Consider the following 17693-nt stretch of genomic DNA (forward strand, 5'->3'; position numbering starts at 1 on the left):
AGGTAGAGACCAGCATCCTGCTACATGGAGCTCCTTGTATGTATCTAAAACTTCATCCTGATTTCTACAGCTACGAAACAGAGGGAGGCAAAATATACTTCTGGTTGTGATGTTCTGCAGTGCTGGGTTTGGTGTTTGGCAGGTCCATTGTGCCTTTAATACCAGGGTAAATGGTTGAGCAGCACTTGACCAAGCTGACCTGTTCTGGTAGTGATGGGCCCTACAGATCCCAGTGCAAGAGCTGCCCCTACTCTTCAGTTTTTCTAGCAGAAGACTTTTTTCAAAAGTTCCCCTTTTAAACTCTGCTTTGTCACTCAAATACTGACAGCAAGTTACCTGAAAATGGACTTTTTTTTCCACTTAGATGTTGAAATTTGAAATTCAGTGGAGAAAGTCAGGAGAGACCACAGCAGAAGTTGCACAAATAGTGTGATAAGCTCTGAAATGCCTCAGCAGAATAGGAAATTGCTTTTGATCTCATTCTTAGCTGGAACATGCACGGAGATAGACTGCAGGAACATAGGTGAAGTAGTGCCCCCCAGGCTGGGAAGAGGATGTCCTTCAACAGTACCTCCTTATATGTTCACTCTATATTATTTTTCTTCCTCTCTAAAAACTTCTCAAGAAATATTTTATGTGTTATTACAGCATTTGGATGTAGGACTGCCTTAAAATTATTGCCTCTGTAGCCAGTAGTGCTAATGAGAAGCTCAGTACTTTCTTTTCATATTCAAGGAATAGTTTAGTGTGATGATAAAATGTGCCAACTTAAGCAATGATATAAAGAAGAATTCTGGCCTATGTTATGTTATTAAGATGGCAAATATTTCTCATATAAGAGCAGTAGCCCTGCCTATGTTATTAAGATGGCAAATATTTCTCATATAAGAGCAGTAGCCCCAGGTGTTATTTGTAATTGATGCCTTTAAATTTCCTCTCAAACTGGACAGTGTACTATTCAAAAACTTGAAGAGATTTTTCCTAGTTTAGAAAGAGAAATTTGTATTTCAGTGGCAAATAGGTTTATGTCTTTTAAATTATGTGCCTGAAATGAGCAGTGCACTTACCAGGGCTTTGTTTTTGCTGTCAATATCAAGAATAAAAGAGGGAGCATGTATAGATACAAAATGACAGAACTTCCAGCTACCATCTCTAATACTCATTTTGCACCTGATTCTGTTGATCATCTTATGGGCTATAAACAAAAACACTTGTGGTTTGGTTTAGATGGTTAAATTCCTGGAATTTTTTAAATAAAAATGTATGTATTTTCCAGACTTGCAGAGATTTCAGTGATGAAGATAGATATAAAGAGACAGGTGTAAACACATCAGTAAAGGTGTGGAATTGCTATTTTATCACTTCTCTTATTCCTTGCCATTTACAACTGTAGTTTCCCACTGAGTGTCGATGTAGTGGAGTTTAAAGCCAATTAAAATGCCAGACTCTTTTTTCTAAAAAACTTATAGCACACAAAGAATTGAAAATAAAGTAATTAAGAATAGAATGCTCTGCCTATTGTTTTAGATGATGCTGTGGGGAAAAATGTTGTCTACACAAATAACATTACTGGTTGTCTCAATCAGCCAAGCAGGATGAAAACAAAGAGTGGCAGAGGCTAATGAAGGTACACCATCTAAAACTTTCTTCCTTACAACTTTTATTTGTTTCAGTGGTTGCCTCAACAGTTGTATTGATATTGCAGTGTCTGCAATAAATATGCAAGTGAATTCTCTGGCTCGTGTTCTGAAGAGATGATCATTTATTCTTGTGTAAGTTAATTGTCCTTGTAGGATCCACAGGGTTCTTCCCTGTGGGTAGTGAGCTGATCACAGTTTGGAAAAGGCAAAGTCTCCTCTTTCACTTAAAGGCGTGAGAATTGCAGTTATTTCTTTGGTTATCCTCACTTCATTTGTTCTAAAAATGAAGTTAATACTCCTGTTGCATCAGCTTTATATTTCCACATTTTCTCTCCTCTTCATTATTGCAAGAGAACATGGCTTGTACCGTGGAAGTTTTCCATGTCAAAAACTCCACTAGCTTATCCTGAGGAGGAGGAGTAAAAAGACCTCTTACCTTTCACTGAGAGTTTTAAAAATGCCAATCAGAGGTCCAGTAGGCTTGGACTATTTTATCTCTGTTTTCTGACACATGGATAAAAGTGTTAGTCCTCTAACTTATGGCTTTTGCCTGCATTTAAATGACTTGCTTCACTCATCTCTGAGTTATTCTTGTGACAACCTTTATTCAATCAAAAACAATCTGCAATAGGTTAATTATTTCTTACTGTATTTTCTGTTTTATAAAAGTAATTAGTAATTTAGAATAGATTTTTGTTTAATCTGTGCTCTCGTCTAGGCATTTCTGTTTGTCTTTTTCCAACATTGCACTTGTTCTTGAAAATGAAACAAAAAAACTTGATAAATGATGTTGTGTAGAAGAAATGCCGGCTTCAGCCCATCAGGGTTCATTTAGTCTGAAAAATGACACTGAAATTTCAAAATGCTGCTTCTAGAACTAATAAAAATGTCTCTAAGGGAAAGCTTATTTATTTAATTCTCTGCTGCTAAGTTTTGCTGGCAAACTTATTGTTTTGCTGTATGACCCTGGACAAGCTGAAAATGTATTTCAGCAAAAGATGGAGAGTAGTCCTGTTGGGATGGAGAAAAGCTTATGGATTATGCTTGGAGTTGTGTTGAAACCCTCATATTACCTGATGGTCAATCACCCCATTGTCAGTGTAGTTTCATCGCACTTAGTTATGTGAGTTTATTGTGCTGTCTGCATGGAACCTTTCAGGGGAAAGCTGGAGGCTTGTTGGGGGTGTGTGTAAGGAGATAATCTTCTTCCTTTGTGGGAACAGCTCCTTTGCAGTTTTGAGAGGTTGCTGCCAGATGTCAAGTGTGGCAGATGCAGGTACACAGGCTGTAGGTACCTTAGTAGACCAACCAAGTGAGATGGAATAAAAAATATCAAGGACAGATATCCCTACTCTCCAATATTGCCTCAGAGGAATATGAACAATTCCTGGCCACTCGAAGAAGTGACTAAAAATATGCATTCTGCATTCCATAGGACTTCAGTGCCCACTTTTCTGTCTGAAGATTTGATCACACTTTCCATCAACTTGCTGTTACAACCAGTAAGAAGAACTTTAGTTATGTGGTAAAAATTTTTATAACTGGTTTGATGCAGACGAAAGGACGTCTTTGGATTTTGGATTTTTGGGGCCTAAGAACTGTGTTCTATAAGTGATTGCTACTGGTTTATCTATTATTTGTAACATCAAGAGTTCCTGTAATAAGAGTGGGGCAGACTTTTTAGCAGGATCACAACTTTTTGTGATAGGACAAGATGTAACATGAGAAGGAAGGAGTGTTTTAGAAGAGGGTGGTGAGGCACTGGAACAGCTGCCTAGAGAGGTGGTGGATGTCCCATCCTTGGAATGGAAACATTCAAGGTCAGGCTGGGTGGGGCTCTGAGCAGCCTCATCTGGTTGAAGATGTTCCTGCACGTTGTAGGGGGATTGGAGTAGATGACTTCTAATTTTTCTTACAGCCCAAATCAATCTGTGATTCCACAGTTGTCCTCAAAATGTTTCATTGTGTGTTCAAACCCAAAAAACAAGCCCTAAATGAAAAAAAACCAAAACCAAAACAACAACAAAAAACACCCATAAAAAAAGAAAAAGTGACTCAAGTCAAATAAACAAAGAAAAAAACCACAGCATTCAGATAATAGCAGGCAACTTTCTTGTTCATCCTTCCTTTATCACTTGACCATGGGTTGTGGCTCTTCTTTTCTTGTCTGTCTGTGTCCAATGTGTAGTTTTACAACATATTTCCTTTTAATACACTCACATCCTAGGTTGTTCCTCAGGTTTACTCTGTCAGATTTAGGCAACAGCAGCCTGGCCAGTAATATGAATGACAGTCCAAGTGGCTGATGGATCTCTGGTCCCTGAAAGCACAGGCAGAGAATGGCCTTGCCACAGAAGGTTCAGACTCATAAGTCAAGCAGTATTCAACATCAAAGATTGTACAATGTCTGTATGTGCACGGATGTATCTTTTGAGTGCTTTGTCTTCTGCATCCAAAATCTATAGGGTGAGCTTAGATCAAAATGCCATGCTCTATCTGGCCAGAAATTGACATTTTGTGCATTTTATTTTTAAAAATGGAATTTATTCCAAAAGCTGGAGTCATACTGTGAGATGCCTTGAAAATAAATGAGTTGGCAAGTCCAGTTTTAATCTGTATAAGTTGATGTACAGACAGCAAACTTTAACATTCACTCCAGTAATTATTAGGGCTGCTTTCCTGGCAAAATCAGTAACTGAAAGTATTAATTATGCAATTATGTAATGTACATTTAGGGTTTCACAGAAGAAATGCTACAAATTCTATTATAAATTAATAATCATACTAAATTTTTAATGACTTCCTTACAGCAACTTTTATAAGTGTGTTTTTTCATTATCATATTTGTTGCAAGCTTTAATAAATTAATGGCACAAGTTATCGCAGTAATGTTAAATTAAGAGAAATTGTGTTCCAAATATAACTGTCATTTACTGCTTAAAATTTGAAAATGTGCAGTGTAAAGATCAGACATCAAACTCAAATCATGGGCTGTATGTTTTCAGTGAGGTGCAGCTTTTCTAAACTTGCATAGTTTTGCACAATATTGCTCTTCATGTTATTCTTAGTCTTAAACTGCAGACTGGCTCTGTAAACTAGAAGCTGCTGCAGTAGCCCCATGTATTCAGGTAATTCAAGCAAAGTCCCCAAACTAGAGAATGTAGCAACCAGAGAGTAAACAGCTGCAATAAGCATTGGATTTTAATATGACAGTCTCAAAACCCAGTGTTAAAAGGCAGTAGACCTGATGCCCTCAAAGTGAAGAGAGACAGGAGGCCTTGCAGAGAGAGTGAGGCTTCTTGATGGTCCATGGTTTGTAGGCACTTTACCTGACAAGCAGTGTTGCATCAAAACAAAAATATTGCAAGCATGAAATGCTGAGGTAGTATTGAAGTTTTAGCATGCTTATTTCCTCCTCTGTGCTGGTGTACAAATAAATACTTAGAGATATTTTCAGTGTGATTCAGAGATCTGAGCTTGGGTCCCTCATAGTCAACAAAATCAAAAACCATTGTCTTTTTCATCTGGCTCTGGCCTTAGTTTGACAAGTCATTAGATTTCCTTTTTCACAGCAGGCCACATTATGGGGGAGAGGAAGGACAAGAAATGTTTTCTTCTGTAAAAGAACAGTATGGAAGCACTACTGCAGTGCTCTAGTCAAATGAAATTTAATATTCTGATTATTTTTAATGAGTTATTTACAATCAAAAATAAAAACTCTGAAGGACCATACTGGCAAAGTCAAAGAAATCGCCTGTAGGCGGGCTAATTTCACCAGATGATAAAATAACAAGTTTCTGCTGTGGCACTTAGTGATTGATAACATGATGTGAGAACAAAGCAATTAGGTTAATTTACACATTAATTAGTTTATTGCTTTCTTTTTGTTTGGTCTCTAATGCCTTTGTTTAAAAAATGGAGCGTGTGCTGTTGCAAGGCTTTAGTTTCACTAAATAGGTTCCAAGTGCAGACATTGCAAACACCTGCCTTGTAAGTGAAACCATTCTGTGTTAATTTGAGAGCTCTGGTTGCTTGACAGGACACTGTCAAGGAAGCAACACGAGGGGTCCCACAATGTATAGGCTTTCAGTATGTAGCTGGGGATTTTTCTTGAGTTATTGGCCTCTGTTTGTGCTAGGGGCACTTTTTGTAAGTTGGTGTCTGGAGCTGTGCAGTGTTCAGGAGAGGAGGATAGATTTTGAGCCTTTGGAAGGTGAGTGGTTCCTCAGAAATCTTTGTGCTCATGAAGCTCTCAGACTCTTGTATTTTAAGATGATGGAGTGTGAGCTGTTTTCACTAAAGCAATAAACCAGCACTGGTGCTGGAATTCTTGTGTAGTTTTGTTACTTTTGTGTGGATCACACTTCTATAATGTTCCCCAAAAACTTTTAAGAAGAACACAATATAACCTTGGAAAAAAAAAACCACTTGTAGATAGGTATCTTCAGGAATGGATATGTAGTTACATACATGGTCTGGATTTCTTTATAAATTATGTTCCTGAATCCATTACATGATTTCAGTTATTGGTCATAAAAGAGGATTTAACATAAAAGCTCCTTTAATGTTAACATTAGTTTCCAACTGTTGTATGTGATAAGGAAAAAGGACAGGTTTTAAAGTTGCAGTTTCCTCCTGACATATTTATAAAGTTTGCTACATACCATAGGTGGATGGTATCCTCTGAGTTTAGATGCAACAGTTTTCTACTCCATATTGTAAAACTGCTAGAGGGAAGGGAGAAGGGATAAACATTGGTTTATCAGATATTTTCACCAAAATAAAAGTACGTTGTGTTGGCTCTATTGAAGAGTATTGAAAGGTATCATCACTCAGAAAGCTGTGTTTGTAATTAGTATTTTGGAGATAATGTTCTATTACTGACTTTATATTTCATTGTATGAAAATACAGTTAATGCTAAATTTTAGTTACTAGTTGGACTTTCCTGAGCACCCACACAGTTGTAACTACCTAATTGTTGTACAGGGCATCCCTTAACTGCTCAGCTCCTGTGACATTTTATTCTTTCTCTGAGTCTCTGCCATCTAATCCTGTAGACATGTACATTTTTGCTAATGGAGGAATGTGTGTGGCTGTAGCATGATAACCTGTAGGATGATTATTTAGATGTCTGTATCTGGTTTTAAGCCCTGGCAGGATCAGATACTTAAACATTTCTACAAGTGAACCCAGTCCAGGAAGAGTTCCCTGAGTCACCTGATGAGGGGAAGACAGGCAGGATATAGGGAAAGTCAGCAGAATGCTGAAGATATTTTAGTAAATATTAATTGGACCTTTTTAAAATCTGTTATGCATCTCAATGAACCTCTTGGCCAACACAAGCTATAATGAATTGTTTGCTTGCTCCACAGAAGTGTTTTTAATGCTTAATAGCCATCAAAAGATAATATCTTGGGTTAGGCAGTAATAATATGATTAGGTGCTTCCCAGGTATTTAAACACAAATTCAGACAGGTTTGAAGTTAGTGGCTTGTCTCCTTTAAAAAGTACATGAATTTTCCACATAATTTCTGGTCTCACTGGAAGTCCATCTTTGTCGGTCTTACTCATGTCTGTGACTTCTACTTGGCACTAAGCAAATATAACCTTTCCTTTGAGCATACCTATCTTTCCACTAAAGCCTGTACTAACAGTTCAGTACCTTTTTATTGAGCACAGAAAATTGCTTGCCTTTTTCTTCTTTCATTTAAAATGCACATAATTTTGATCAGGATTTCATAAAGTTTTGATAGCAAAAAATACTACATATAGTAGGAAGCATTTGACAATCTGTTTTTAAGTAATGAAACCCAGTTTGGTAACTGAATGAAAGGAGTGTGCTACTTGTGCTTCTTGGAAGGCAGACATCAAATCCAATATCCTTTGTGATTTTACAGAGGTTTTTTTTTAACCTAGGAAAAGCTTTAAAGTTTAATGTTGCATCTGCACATTTTCTAAAGGAAAGACTGAAGCATTTAGAGCAAAGGTGAAGAGAAATTTTGTTCTGATCTAGAAGGTGACAGTGACAAAACCGATTTGCCCCTCATTTTTTCCCATTTCCTCCAACAGTGTCAAGTTTTCTGGACACATTTCAATGCCTGTTGTTAATAGATTGGATCAAAATGTTGTGGTTCTAGTCCCAGGTCAGTGGAGGTGATCTGTTGTGTGGAGTGCATTTGGAGTGAGACTCAGAGAATACCAGGTGTCTTCAGCTTTAGTCTGTACTGAGGCAGCATCCAGTCAGAAGTGTGTAGTTTTTACCAACACTGCAATGTCTGCAGGGAGATGTATCCTTTGTCCAAATAAAAGAATCACAGGGTTGGAAGAGAGCTTAAAGATCATCTAGTTCCAACTCCCCTGTCATGGACAGGAATAGGCAAAAGTTATTTATTTTTGATGTTCTGAACAAAGACATAGTGTTAATTAATAATTATAAAATGGTTTCAAGAATGGTCTCCTGCTGGCTTTGTTTTTTTCAGGGAGTGGAGAGAATTTAAAAAGACTGAAGCTACCAAAGTCTCAGTGTCAAGTCAGCCTCATTTACTTTTGCTGGTTTGTCTTTGCTGCTTTACTTACTACTGCACTGTTACTATTTGAAAGTGAAAAGACCCCACTGGTCTTTTCCAAGTAGCTATTTTTTAACATTATCTGATTATTCATTACATTATCTTATTCTATTTTTTTACATTTAATTTTTCCTAATAGGTTCCAGGAGGAAGACAAGGGTTGAAGTTTGACGCGTTGTGTGCTAGATCAGGGGATATAAACAGAGCTCTTAACTCCTGTGGAGTTTAGAGAAAGGAAAGAAATGCTTGACAGGCCCTTAAGAGCTGTACTTGAGAAGCAGCTGGAAGATGGAGGGCTTTTAAAAATTGTTTTAAACCTTTTTTTAAAAAAATTCTATTCTGTATAGTTTGATCACCACGTTCTAGCCCGAAGGATGTCTTTATGACTGTGATATAAACCTTGGAAAGAAAAGCAGTTTTAATGGAAAAAGTGACAGTCTCTTAACTTAGAGTAGCACTGACCATTAGAGTTTGTGTGCACACTTGTGTGTGGGTGGAGAGTTTGATAGTGACAGATACTGGACATCATTTCTCTGAAAGGCTGACCTTGAAAAATCATAGCATCAATAGAGGATCCACACCTCTAAAAGATGTAAAATGGTAAACAACGTGTACCCTATGACACACTGATGTACAAGATTCTGAGATCTTATCCCTACAACTTCTGAAGCAGTTTCTGTTAGAACAGAGGCCATGTTGAGAAATTGTGTGAGACAGAGAGAGGTAGAAATTTTGATGCCAAAGAATGCTAATATGGGTAATTAGCCAACTATTTAAGTTCTGGTTAGGTTTTTATCTTAGTGTTGCAAAGCGTGTATTTTCAGAACTGAGGGAGGAGCTTGCCATTTTTTTTATCCTCCCTGACTAGGTCTTGAGAACATTTAGGCACCTAGCAGAACATTATTTTATATGTTCACTGTAGTATTTAGGAACATGCTTTTTGAAGTCTGTGCCTTAATGCTGCTAGATGTGGTGAGGGTGCTTGGTTTTTTTCCACAATATGTTCCCTGTGTTTCAGTTGTGGATTGTTAGGGATACAACATGTCTCTTCACTAGATGAGGTTAGTAGGAAATCACTCAGAGATTAAGATTCAATATGGAATGATAGTAGGGTTTCATGGGTAATCTACTTCATTTTAGGTGAGCTACAGAATGCTTCCAGCTGAATTTTGGAAGTATTTGAGGTAGGCAGCCTTTCCTCTAAAAAGCAGAAGCAATTGTTCTTACATGTCTTATGTGGTCCAGCTGAGGGCTGTTTATCAGAATAGTAATTAGTTAATTCTCTGAAGGAGGAAAACCTATTTACTGTTAGTGAGGAAGAAGAAAATTCTGGATGGGAGAAAGCCTTCAACCCATATTTCTTTCAAGATTAATATGAAATAGGATTTCAGAACATAACCTCCGTATGAAACTAAAAACATCTTTCATCTAATGTAAAAGATTGGGCCAAGATATGGACAAATAAGAACTACTTGATCTTTTTTGACAAACTTACCAAGATCAAATTTTTATGTGTTTATGTATAAGTATATGTATGACTTGTACAACTACATATATATATACACATATGTGTATATATGCACACACAGAGCTATAAAAATTCATGTGCGTATATACATCTTTATGAATGTATATACACACAGCTGCACACTTAAACACTGCAAATTAGAGATTTAAGGGTTTTTCTAAGACCCTGCTTTAGAAGATAATCCCTCAGGGAAGAAAGAAGGTGTGTTCAGCTCTTCTCATGTAGTCTGGGGTCTTTTGCTCAGCTTTCAGAGCCTTCCTGATGCCAACAGTGTTACATGGGTTCTCCTCTGTTAAGCTGATCTCAAGAGAAGCAGACTCAGGGGAACCAATTGTATTAGTTTAGGCTAATTCTGATTTAGCAACATCTTGAGCACTGCTGATGAAAACTAAGAAGATTAAAGTCCACATAATCTGCGGATCTTTATGTAAGTGAGGTTCAAATTACCATAAGCTCTTAAAATCATTGATCTGAGGATCAGTAAGAAGGGAAGAATGACTTAAACAAGCTCAAGATGCAAATCCATGTCTTTGGGTCCCCTTTCTTTTTTTTTTTCTTCCTTCCTTTTTCCTCTCTTTTCTTTTCCATTTTTCCCCATTTTTTCTTAAAAATAAAACCCTTTAGGAATTCTTTAGTATAAGAAAATTGGGTTTGTTCTAGCTTCCTAGGGAAAAGGAGCTTTCAAAGGATCTGCACAACTGTGTCTCTTACTCAGTTAACATGCAGTTACATTGGATTGATGGAGGCTATTAAATGCTGAAAGCTACTGATTGATTATTTTAATGCTAGCATACTATTTCAATAAAGACGGCTTTTGAAATAGAAATCTGCCCTAATGGCAATACCATTTTACTGACTGTGGATATTGCAGCTTCTAATTCTTTGTATCACTTAGAAATGAGGGAGTAGATTTGTGGTGCTCAGTGGATATGTGTTCTTTTTTCTGTTGTCATTCATGGCTCCATTGCAGTGCTCAGGGATTTGAGGTGACCTTTGTATGGGATGGTATTTCAGTGCACATCTCCACCACTGACATCCTCCAGAATGGAGGGGAACCATCCAATTTACCTGTAGTGACAACCAGACCATGCCAGGGAATCATTGGGAAGAGTGGTAACAGGGTTGGGTCAAGGCATTTCAGAAGCATTTTAAAACTGACTTCCAGTGCTCCGAACATTTTCAGGTGTGGTTTTGTTAAAGTAGGAACTTAGCCTGACTATATGACAGGTGAATTTAGAGCTCAGGCCATAGCCATGTATTTAAAAGTGGCCAAATTACCTTTCTGAAATACTGTATGTTGATAATACTATGTAGTTAATGTTGTCACTTACAGGAAATACATTGCTTTGGTCCTTAAAATAGACCTTTGTAGGCTTTTTTCCAAGGGCCTAAGAAATTTGTCATAGATAATATTTGCCTGTGAAATGTTTTTATTACAATGAATGCATGTTAGGAAGATGGAGGGGTCTGGCCATCTGTAAGGAGCTCCTGCACTACCAGTCAAGGAACCAGCTCTACTCCAGCTTCAGAGGCTGAGATGTTTTACTGACGAAGGGAAACTTGTAATTTAGGAAGAATTCCATTGGGCTTTTTCCCCCTTTCTAAATGTCTTGCTGCTTTGAGATGAATTGCAGTGGATTACTGTAATAATAATGTAACAGACCACCTAGATGCTGTTAATAATGAACTTGATGAAATACTATTTCTGGAATGAAGTTTAAATGAGCTTCTTTTTTCTGCAGCAAGTAGAATGATTTGTATCAGAGAGTGCAGAGTTTTTCTGCTTCGGATCAGTTAAAGTACCTCTGAACTATCAGGAAGGACTGTATAATCTCAATGTTTCCTGTATACCATCAAACTCTGAGTCACCATTTTCAAGAAACAGTCAGATTTTAAACTATTAAAGACTGTAATAATACATTATTACAGTGCTTTTCATACTTAAGTGCAAGATTCTGTGTTCAAAAAGATGGTGGTTTTGTGCGTTGAGCAGTGTGATAGCAACATGAAACCCACTGAAATAACTGAAAATATTGTCTTTATTTGAAATTCAGAATTGCTGTATTTCCAGTACATCTATGGCTTATACATAAATGATGTATCCAGAGGGGAGGATAGTTTTCCAACAATATTGCTGATTTTCTCCTCGCAGGGGAGAAGGGCATGGCTGGTGATACTAGGTTCATCTCTCTGACAATGGGCAGTAAAAGACTCCTCCTGGGAGCCAGTACTTCTTAAATTGGTCCTTTCTCAGGGCCAGGATGGGACCCACATAGATGCCTGTAGAGGAGTATGAGGAAGATGAAACTTCAATGAGAATTACAAAGTGAATGTACAGAATATTCTAAGGAATAATCCATCTTCTAGCCTGCAGGTGCTGGGTGGGGAAGAAAGAGAACATTGTTGTTTCATCTTTATTTAAATAATGTGCTTTTCTGGATACATACATCTTATGCAAGTGTAGGTTCCAACAGTTTGAATTTAGCTTCTTTTATAAACCTTTAAAAGTGGTCTATGTTATGATACTTCAGTTTCATAAGTTGTTTTTTCTTTGTGTGATTTATGCCTGGGTCTTGTTTAAAGGCTATAAAACAGCAGTGGTTTAATATCCTTCAATCAAAAGCAACTTTACCATCCACCCCATATTTTTATTTTAAAGGATGCAAAATGCTCCACTCAAAGATGTTTCAGTGCATTTTAAAATTAAAACAGACTAGTTTTTGTTGTTTTATGTGTTTTGAAGTGCCTGAAATTTTAGTTCCATTGGCCAACATGAGGCTCTGTTGTGCGTGATCTCTGTGGTACATTGCTTGATCTAACATGGCTTTTTACTGCAATTTACATAGCTATCAAAATATAAAAATGAACAATCCATAAAAGATAGTTATAGTATCCTAATTTCTAGGTGTTTTAGTATGATGGTGGGAATTGTTTGTCTTAAGAAATGGCATGAATCTGGTTTTGTCTGTGGATCCTATGAAACCAAATCTAAAGAAAATCTTATGTGGGAAAATGTCCTTTGTCCTTCCAAACTATGGCAGAGTCAGTTTTGTGTTGCATAAGAATTCAAATGGAACAGAAAATTGGAACAATATTTTAAATGAATAATAATTGTGATTTTCTTCACTGCTTATATGCTAGCATCTTTAATTGCACTGAGTTAATTTAGTATGACGTTCTTCATCATGGGAAAAATGGTTAGATAACTTTTTCTGATATTAAAGGAAGAGAGTGGCTATGCAGCAAAATAATGCTGTTTCATTACCTTTAAAGTCCATCAAAATCTTTCTGTGCCTTTAATGGATTCTCACCCTCAACTTACTTGTTTTGTTTCACATTCTGCTTTTATAGCTTTAGTAGTAACTAAACCTAAGAGTCAGTGCAGATTAATTAAATTCCATATTCTGTTTTATACAATATAGTAGGTTCATCTTATGTCACTGGGCCAGCCCAGAAGGGAGTATTTTTTTTTTACAGTTTTCTTTCTGAGTTCTAAATGAAAGCACATGGAAGATTGTGATTTGATTTAGCTTCTGAAAGTGCACGACAGATTCATTTTTTTGTAAAGCTCAACTGAAATAAAATAGACCTGTAGAAGTTTTGCCCATAGGATATTTTGTTTTAAGAAAATAACTTTCTTTTGTAGGGTGTGAGCTAGAGCACGGTTTTAATTCCTGTAGAATATGGTCCTTTTATGAATGTGTATTTTATTGCTAGCACCATGTGTCTACATGTATGTTATAAAGGCTGTTCTTGCTAGCAGTCTCTAAAAACAAATGTGTAAGTGTCTTTAAGCTGAGAGGAATTACCACCCCCCAAATTATTAGTTCTTTTTCATATTTTAGTGTTGACCTTTCTGTTTTCTCTCACAAGGAATCTATCCTTGAAGCTGTCGAAGGAGGTGGAGCAAGGAGAAGCCAGGTACCCTCGTGTCAGCCAGCTGGCTGGCAGCCCATCTGTGGAGTGGCCTTTCGCTGGTCTGGAAGAAGGTGGAGGCATTGAGTCTCTGCCCTTCAGACTGATGCTGCAAGACTGCACGGCTGTCAAGACATTGCTTCTGAAAATGAAGAGGGTTCTTCAAGAGGTAATCACCCACTTATTTGTTAGATTGATATATTTCAGCATTAATGAACTAAGCAGCAGAAAAGGGTCAGTAAAGTTTATGGACTTAATGTCTTTTAATATGTCTTGAATACATGGAATTGATGCAGAAGTATAAATAGTCATGCCTCACCATGTTGAAGGTCAGAAAGTTTATACTTCAGCAGAATTTAAATGATTCAGCCATCTTAGTGTCCAGAGTGCAAAGCTTTTTTGAGCTTTTACTAAAAAGGGAACAGGGGAGGCCAACTGCTTCTGGTCAAAATACATTTTATTGTTTTCTTCCAGCATTTTAGAACTTTTCAGTTTTCTTACTACAGTTGCTCTCCATTATGAAGTCACATGGAATTCATTTAGAGGAGAAATGCAGAGGGGGAAAAAAAATCTCTTAAATAACAGTACTAAAAGGTTGCCAGCTTGAGTTTGTAAATGATGGCTGAAATCAGATTTTGTAGGCCATTCACCGGGCCGTTCCAAACAATTTCAAGAGTCCTGGCTTGTCTTGTCCTGCTATATTCTCCTGCTTCCCCTATGGACTGCTGTTGTTGCTTTGAAAATTTTATTTTCTGTTTATCTTTAGACTTTTAGAGAAATAAATTTATTTGGGTTTTTTTTTTAATACTTTCCAGCTGTGGAGCCTTTACTCAGGTATATGCTGTGAACTTGCATCTTCATTGTTAGAAAATTGCAGTTTGTATTATGTTTTGATATACAAGAAGGTTTTGTTTGATTTTATCTATATTGTTCATAGTAATATAGAATAATGTTTGTTTAGAGGGCTCTCTGGAGGTCTACCTTCTCTATTCAAAGCAAGGCCAGCTCAGAAGAGGTTGCTCAAATCCTTGTCCACTTAAACTTTTGGTACCTTAATGGGGTCTCCACATCACCTCTGGATAACCATTCCAATATGTGACTTCATCATTGTTGACTTTTTTCCTGAAGATGGAAACAGAATTTCTCCTGTTGAAGCTTCATGTAATAAACGGGAGGGTTTTTTAGTGCTCATTTCTTGGTCATCTGTTTCTAAATTCAATTGCCTGTTGTCCTATCTGAAAAGATTTGTCAAAGGTTTAGCCATGGTTGTTCACAATTAGTCCTCCTAAACAGCATTGTTTTTGCTTACTGGCAAGCCCCAGGCTTTCCAGTTTCATTAGGAGCTTGATTGGTACTATATGGATCTTTAATGCTCTTCTGAGTTACTGAATCCAGAATTGAAATCATTAATCTGCCGTTAGCTGCTTTTTTATGTAATGTGAGAATATAGAGTGAATTTAAAGGATTTGTAACTTTATCTGGAAGTAAATAAGAATTATGGTATTATATGATATGGCAATTCTAACATTCAGGTGGTGATATTGGCAGCATTCTCTGTTGCTTCTGGTGTGAATAATTCTATAATGCTCAGGTCATTCTTATCATGATGATAAATCTAAAAATTTTAGTTTTAACTTAGAGTTCCGTTAAACTTGTGTAAGAATCTACTGTTATTTTCTGTTTGGAAATATGTCGTACCTTTCAGTACTTCATCTTTAAAAACATTCACCAGGTGATCTTCACAAAAGGAACATAAGGTATTTCATGTGACTCACTGGAATTTCATGCCCACTTAGTAATACCTCCTTCTGTAACTCATTGATCTTATTTTTTCATCTTAATCATTCAGTCTTTTGCTTATTTGTTCCTTTGTACTATATAATTTTCATCTTCCCAGCTGGCTACAGCAGAGTGTGTCTCTGTAGTTTTCGTTTTGTCTTGCCCTATGAAATCAAAATGGCCTTTTTCTAATCCTACATTTGGATGTCCATACGTGCTGTAATTTACCTTGAAAGAACCTGAGAAACTACTTTGAGCAATCAAGGACATGGCCCTGAAATATGTTAGAAATTTATATTGAAGTGACACAACTTGATTATCTTCAGATATTCAGACATTTATCTGTTTATGTCACTTTTCAATTATTAGTGAAAGATTACAGGAAAATATAATTCTATAAAATTGAAATATTGTATTGAAGAATCTGATAAATAAGTCATCTGAGCATACTTAGCAGACAATTTCCATGGAGAAGATCCCTTATTCCATTGCAACTAGGTCTAATTTTTTCATCCAAGAATCACTTGTGCCCCAACCAATATTATAAATCAAACTCAGAACAGTACAGAACTAAAGACATAAAAGAAAAATTCTTTCCTTACTGTGGAATGCTCAGGCATTTTTACATGTAGTAAAACAGAGTCTCTGGCAATCTTTTATAGAATTGAAATAGTCTGTGCTTGCAAGAGTGTAAAATAAGATTATATATTTATAAGAATAATAATATGTCACGTTTTCATCCACTTCAAAAGTATACAAAGCGTACAAACTTCATGGGGAAAATTACATGGGTTTCCTCAAAAAAAAAGTTGCACTATTTCTGTTTTATAGCTGATATTACCCATAGAAGAAGGAGTTACAGTAGTGTATACCTCTTTATTGAAAAATAACATGCTAATTGAGTTAAAATATTAGCCCTGTTATTCAGTGTAATCCTTCTTCTTAAGCACTGAGTGCTGCTTCTAAGGAATAATTTAATTATGATCTGCCAGAATGTAATACTAGCTAGTAAAATATGCTTTTTTGGCTGCAGTTGCTTGTAATTGAAGAATCTAAATGGAAAAACTGCACACAATATATGCTGTACTGTGCTGCAGACGTGCAGGCGCTTGTTATTAGTCTTATCTTAAAAAGGGAAATTGAAGACATGGCAGTAACTTTCAAGATTGAGAATGTTATTTAGTAAAAGGCTAATGAATGATCGTTCAATTAAGAGTATTAATTACCATTTCTCTTCCAGTGAAAAAGCCTTGAAAATGTCTACTAATAATTCTTTATGAGTTTGGCCATGCAAGTCTCATAAGGCAGATTATTACCCAGGGTTTTGGGAAACCTTACTGAACAAAGCTGGATAGTCTGGAGGGCCTGGGCATGTGAGGAAAATTGGTGATTTTCCAAGCGCTCCATAAGATCTCTCTCAATCTCTTCTGCAGCTTTTTCTCATGGAAGTTCAATTTCTGACAGACAAATCTGTGATCAGTTGTGTAACCAAGACCTGTGGGATGCAGAAATCAATGAAAAAGTACTACCAGAGAATTACCCGTATTACCCAGCATGGGCAGCTTGATAAAAGCCACTTCAGCACAGTGGACAGTGCAAGCTGTTTGGCAGCCTGTCCATGATTTTGTGGTTTCCCTTTTCTCTCCAGCTCTTGATTGTTTATTTTGACTGTTTGGTTTTTGGTTTTTTATTTTCTCCAAGTCTTTGTCATATTGTCCTTTTTGTCAGTAGTAACGCCTCTCATTTGAAAAAGGGAAGAAAATAAGAATTGGATGGATGAAATTGGGAGCTTTATCCACTCCTAAAAAATGGATTCTTTACCTTCTGACTTGAGATAGTCTTCTCTGCTCTGAATATTTCTTCAATTATTCTCTGTCATTTTTTTTCTCCCCCATTTTGGGGAAAAAGTATAGAACAATTATGTTCCATACTTTCTATGTTTTATAACATTTCTGGCAACCAATTGATTGTGTTTGGTCAATGAACTTCTGAAAACTAGGCTGTAGCTTCTTTCTCACTCATTGCTATCAGCAGCAATGAATATGTAATGCCTCTTAACCAAGCAATATGTTGGTTTTCCTGTACTCTTCCAGATGAGAAAGAAATTATTTCCATCTGTTAACTTTTTTTATGGCTTGAGTTATAGCTGGCTTAGGCAATGTTGAAGTCTGGCTAATCGAGGGGACATTTAAGGGCTTTGCCTTTTTTAAAATCTTTGGTTGAACATTTCAGGCAGAGACATATAAGCAAAACTTGTATGGCTT

The 17693-nt window shown here is 36.7% G+C and overlaps 1 protein-coding gene across 8 annotated transcripts in view; it reads left to right on the forward strand.

The window, feature by feature from the left end:
* CCSER1 (coiled-coil serine rich protein 1) overlaps nt 1-17693 on the forward strand; it is a 626891-nt gene that overhangs the window by 249136 nt on the left and 360062 nt on the right. For all 8 annotated transcript variants that reach the window (XM_039710732.1, XM_039710731.1, XM_039710730.1 and 5 more), the window contains one exon: nt 13609-13819. In XM_039710732.1, coding sequence (XP_039566666.1) covers nt 13609-13819 — 211 coding nt within the window. The remainder of the gene's footprint in view (nt 1-13608; nt 13820-17693) is intronic.

Source organism: Passer montanus, unplaced genomic scaffold (genome assembly GCF_014805655.1).
Source record: "Passer montanus isolate IOZ18808 unplaced genomic scaffold, ASM1480565v1 scaffold23, whole genome shotgun sequence".
NCBI lineage: Eukaryota > Metazoa > Chordata > Aves > Passeriformes > Passeridae > Passer > Passer montanus.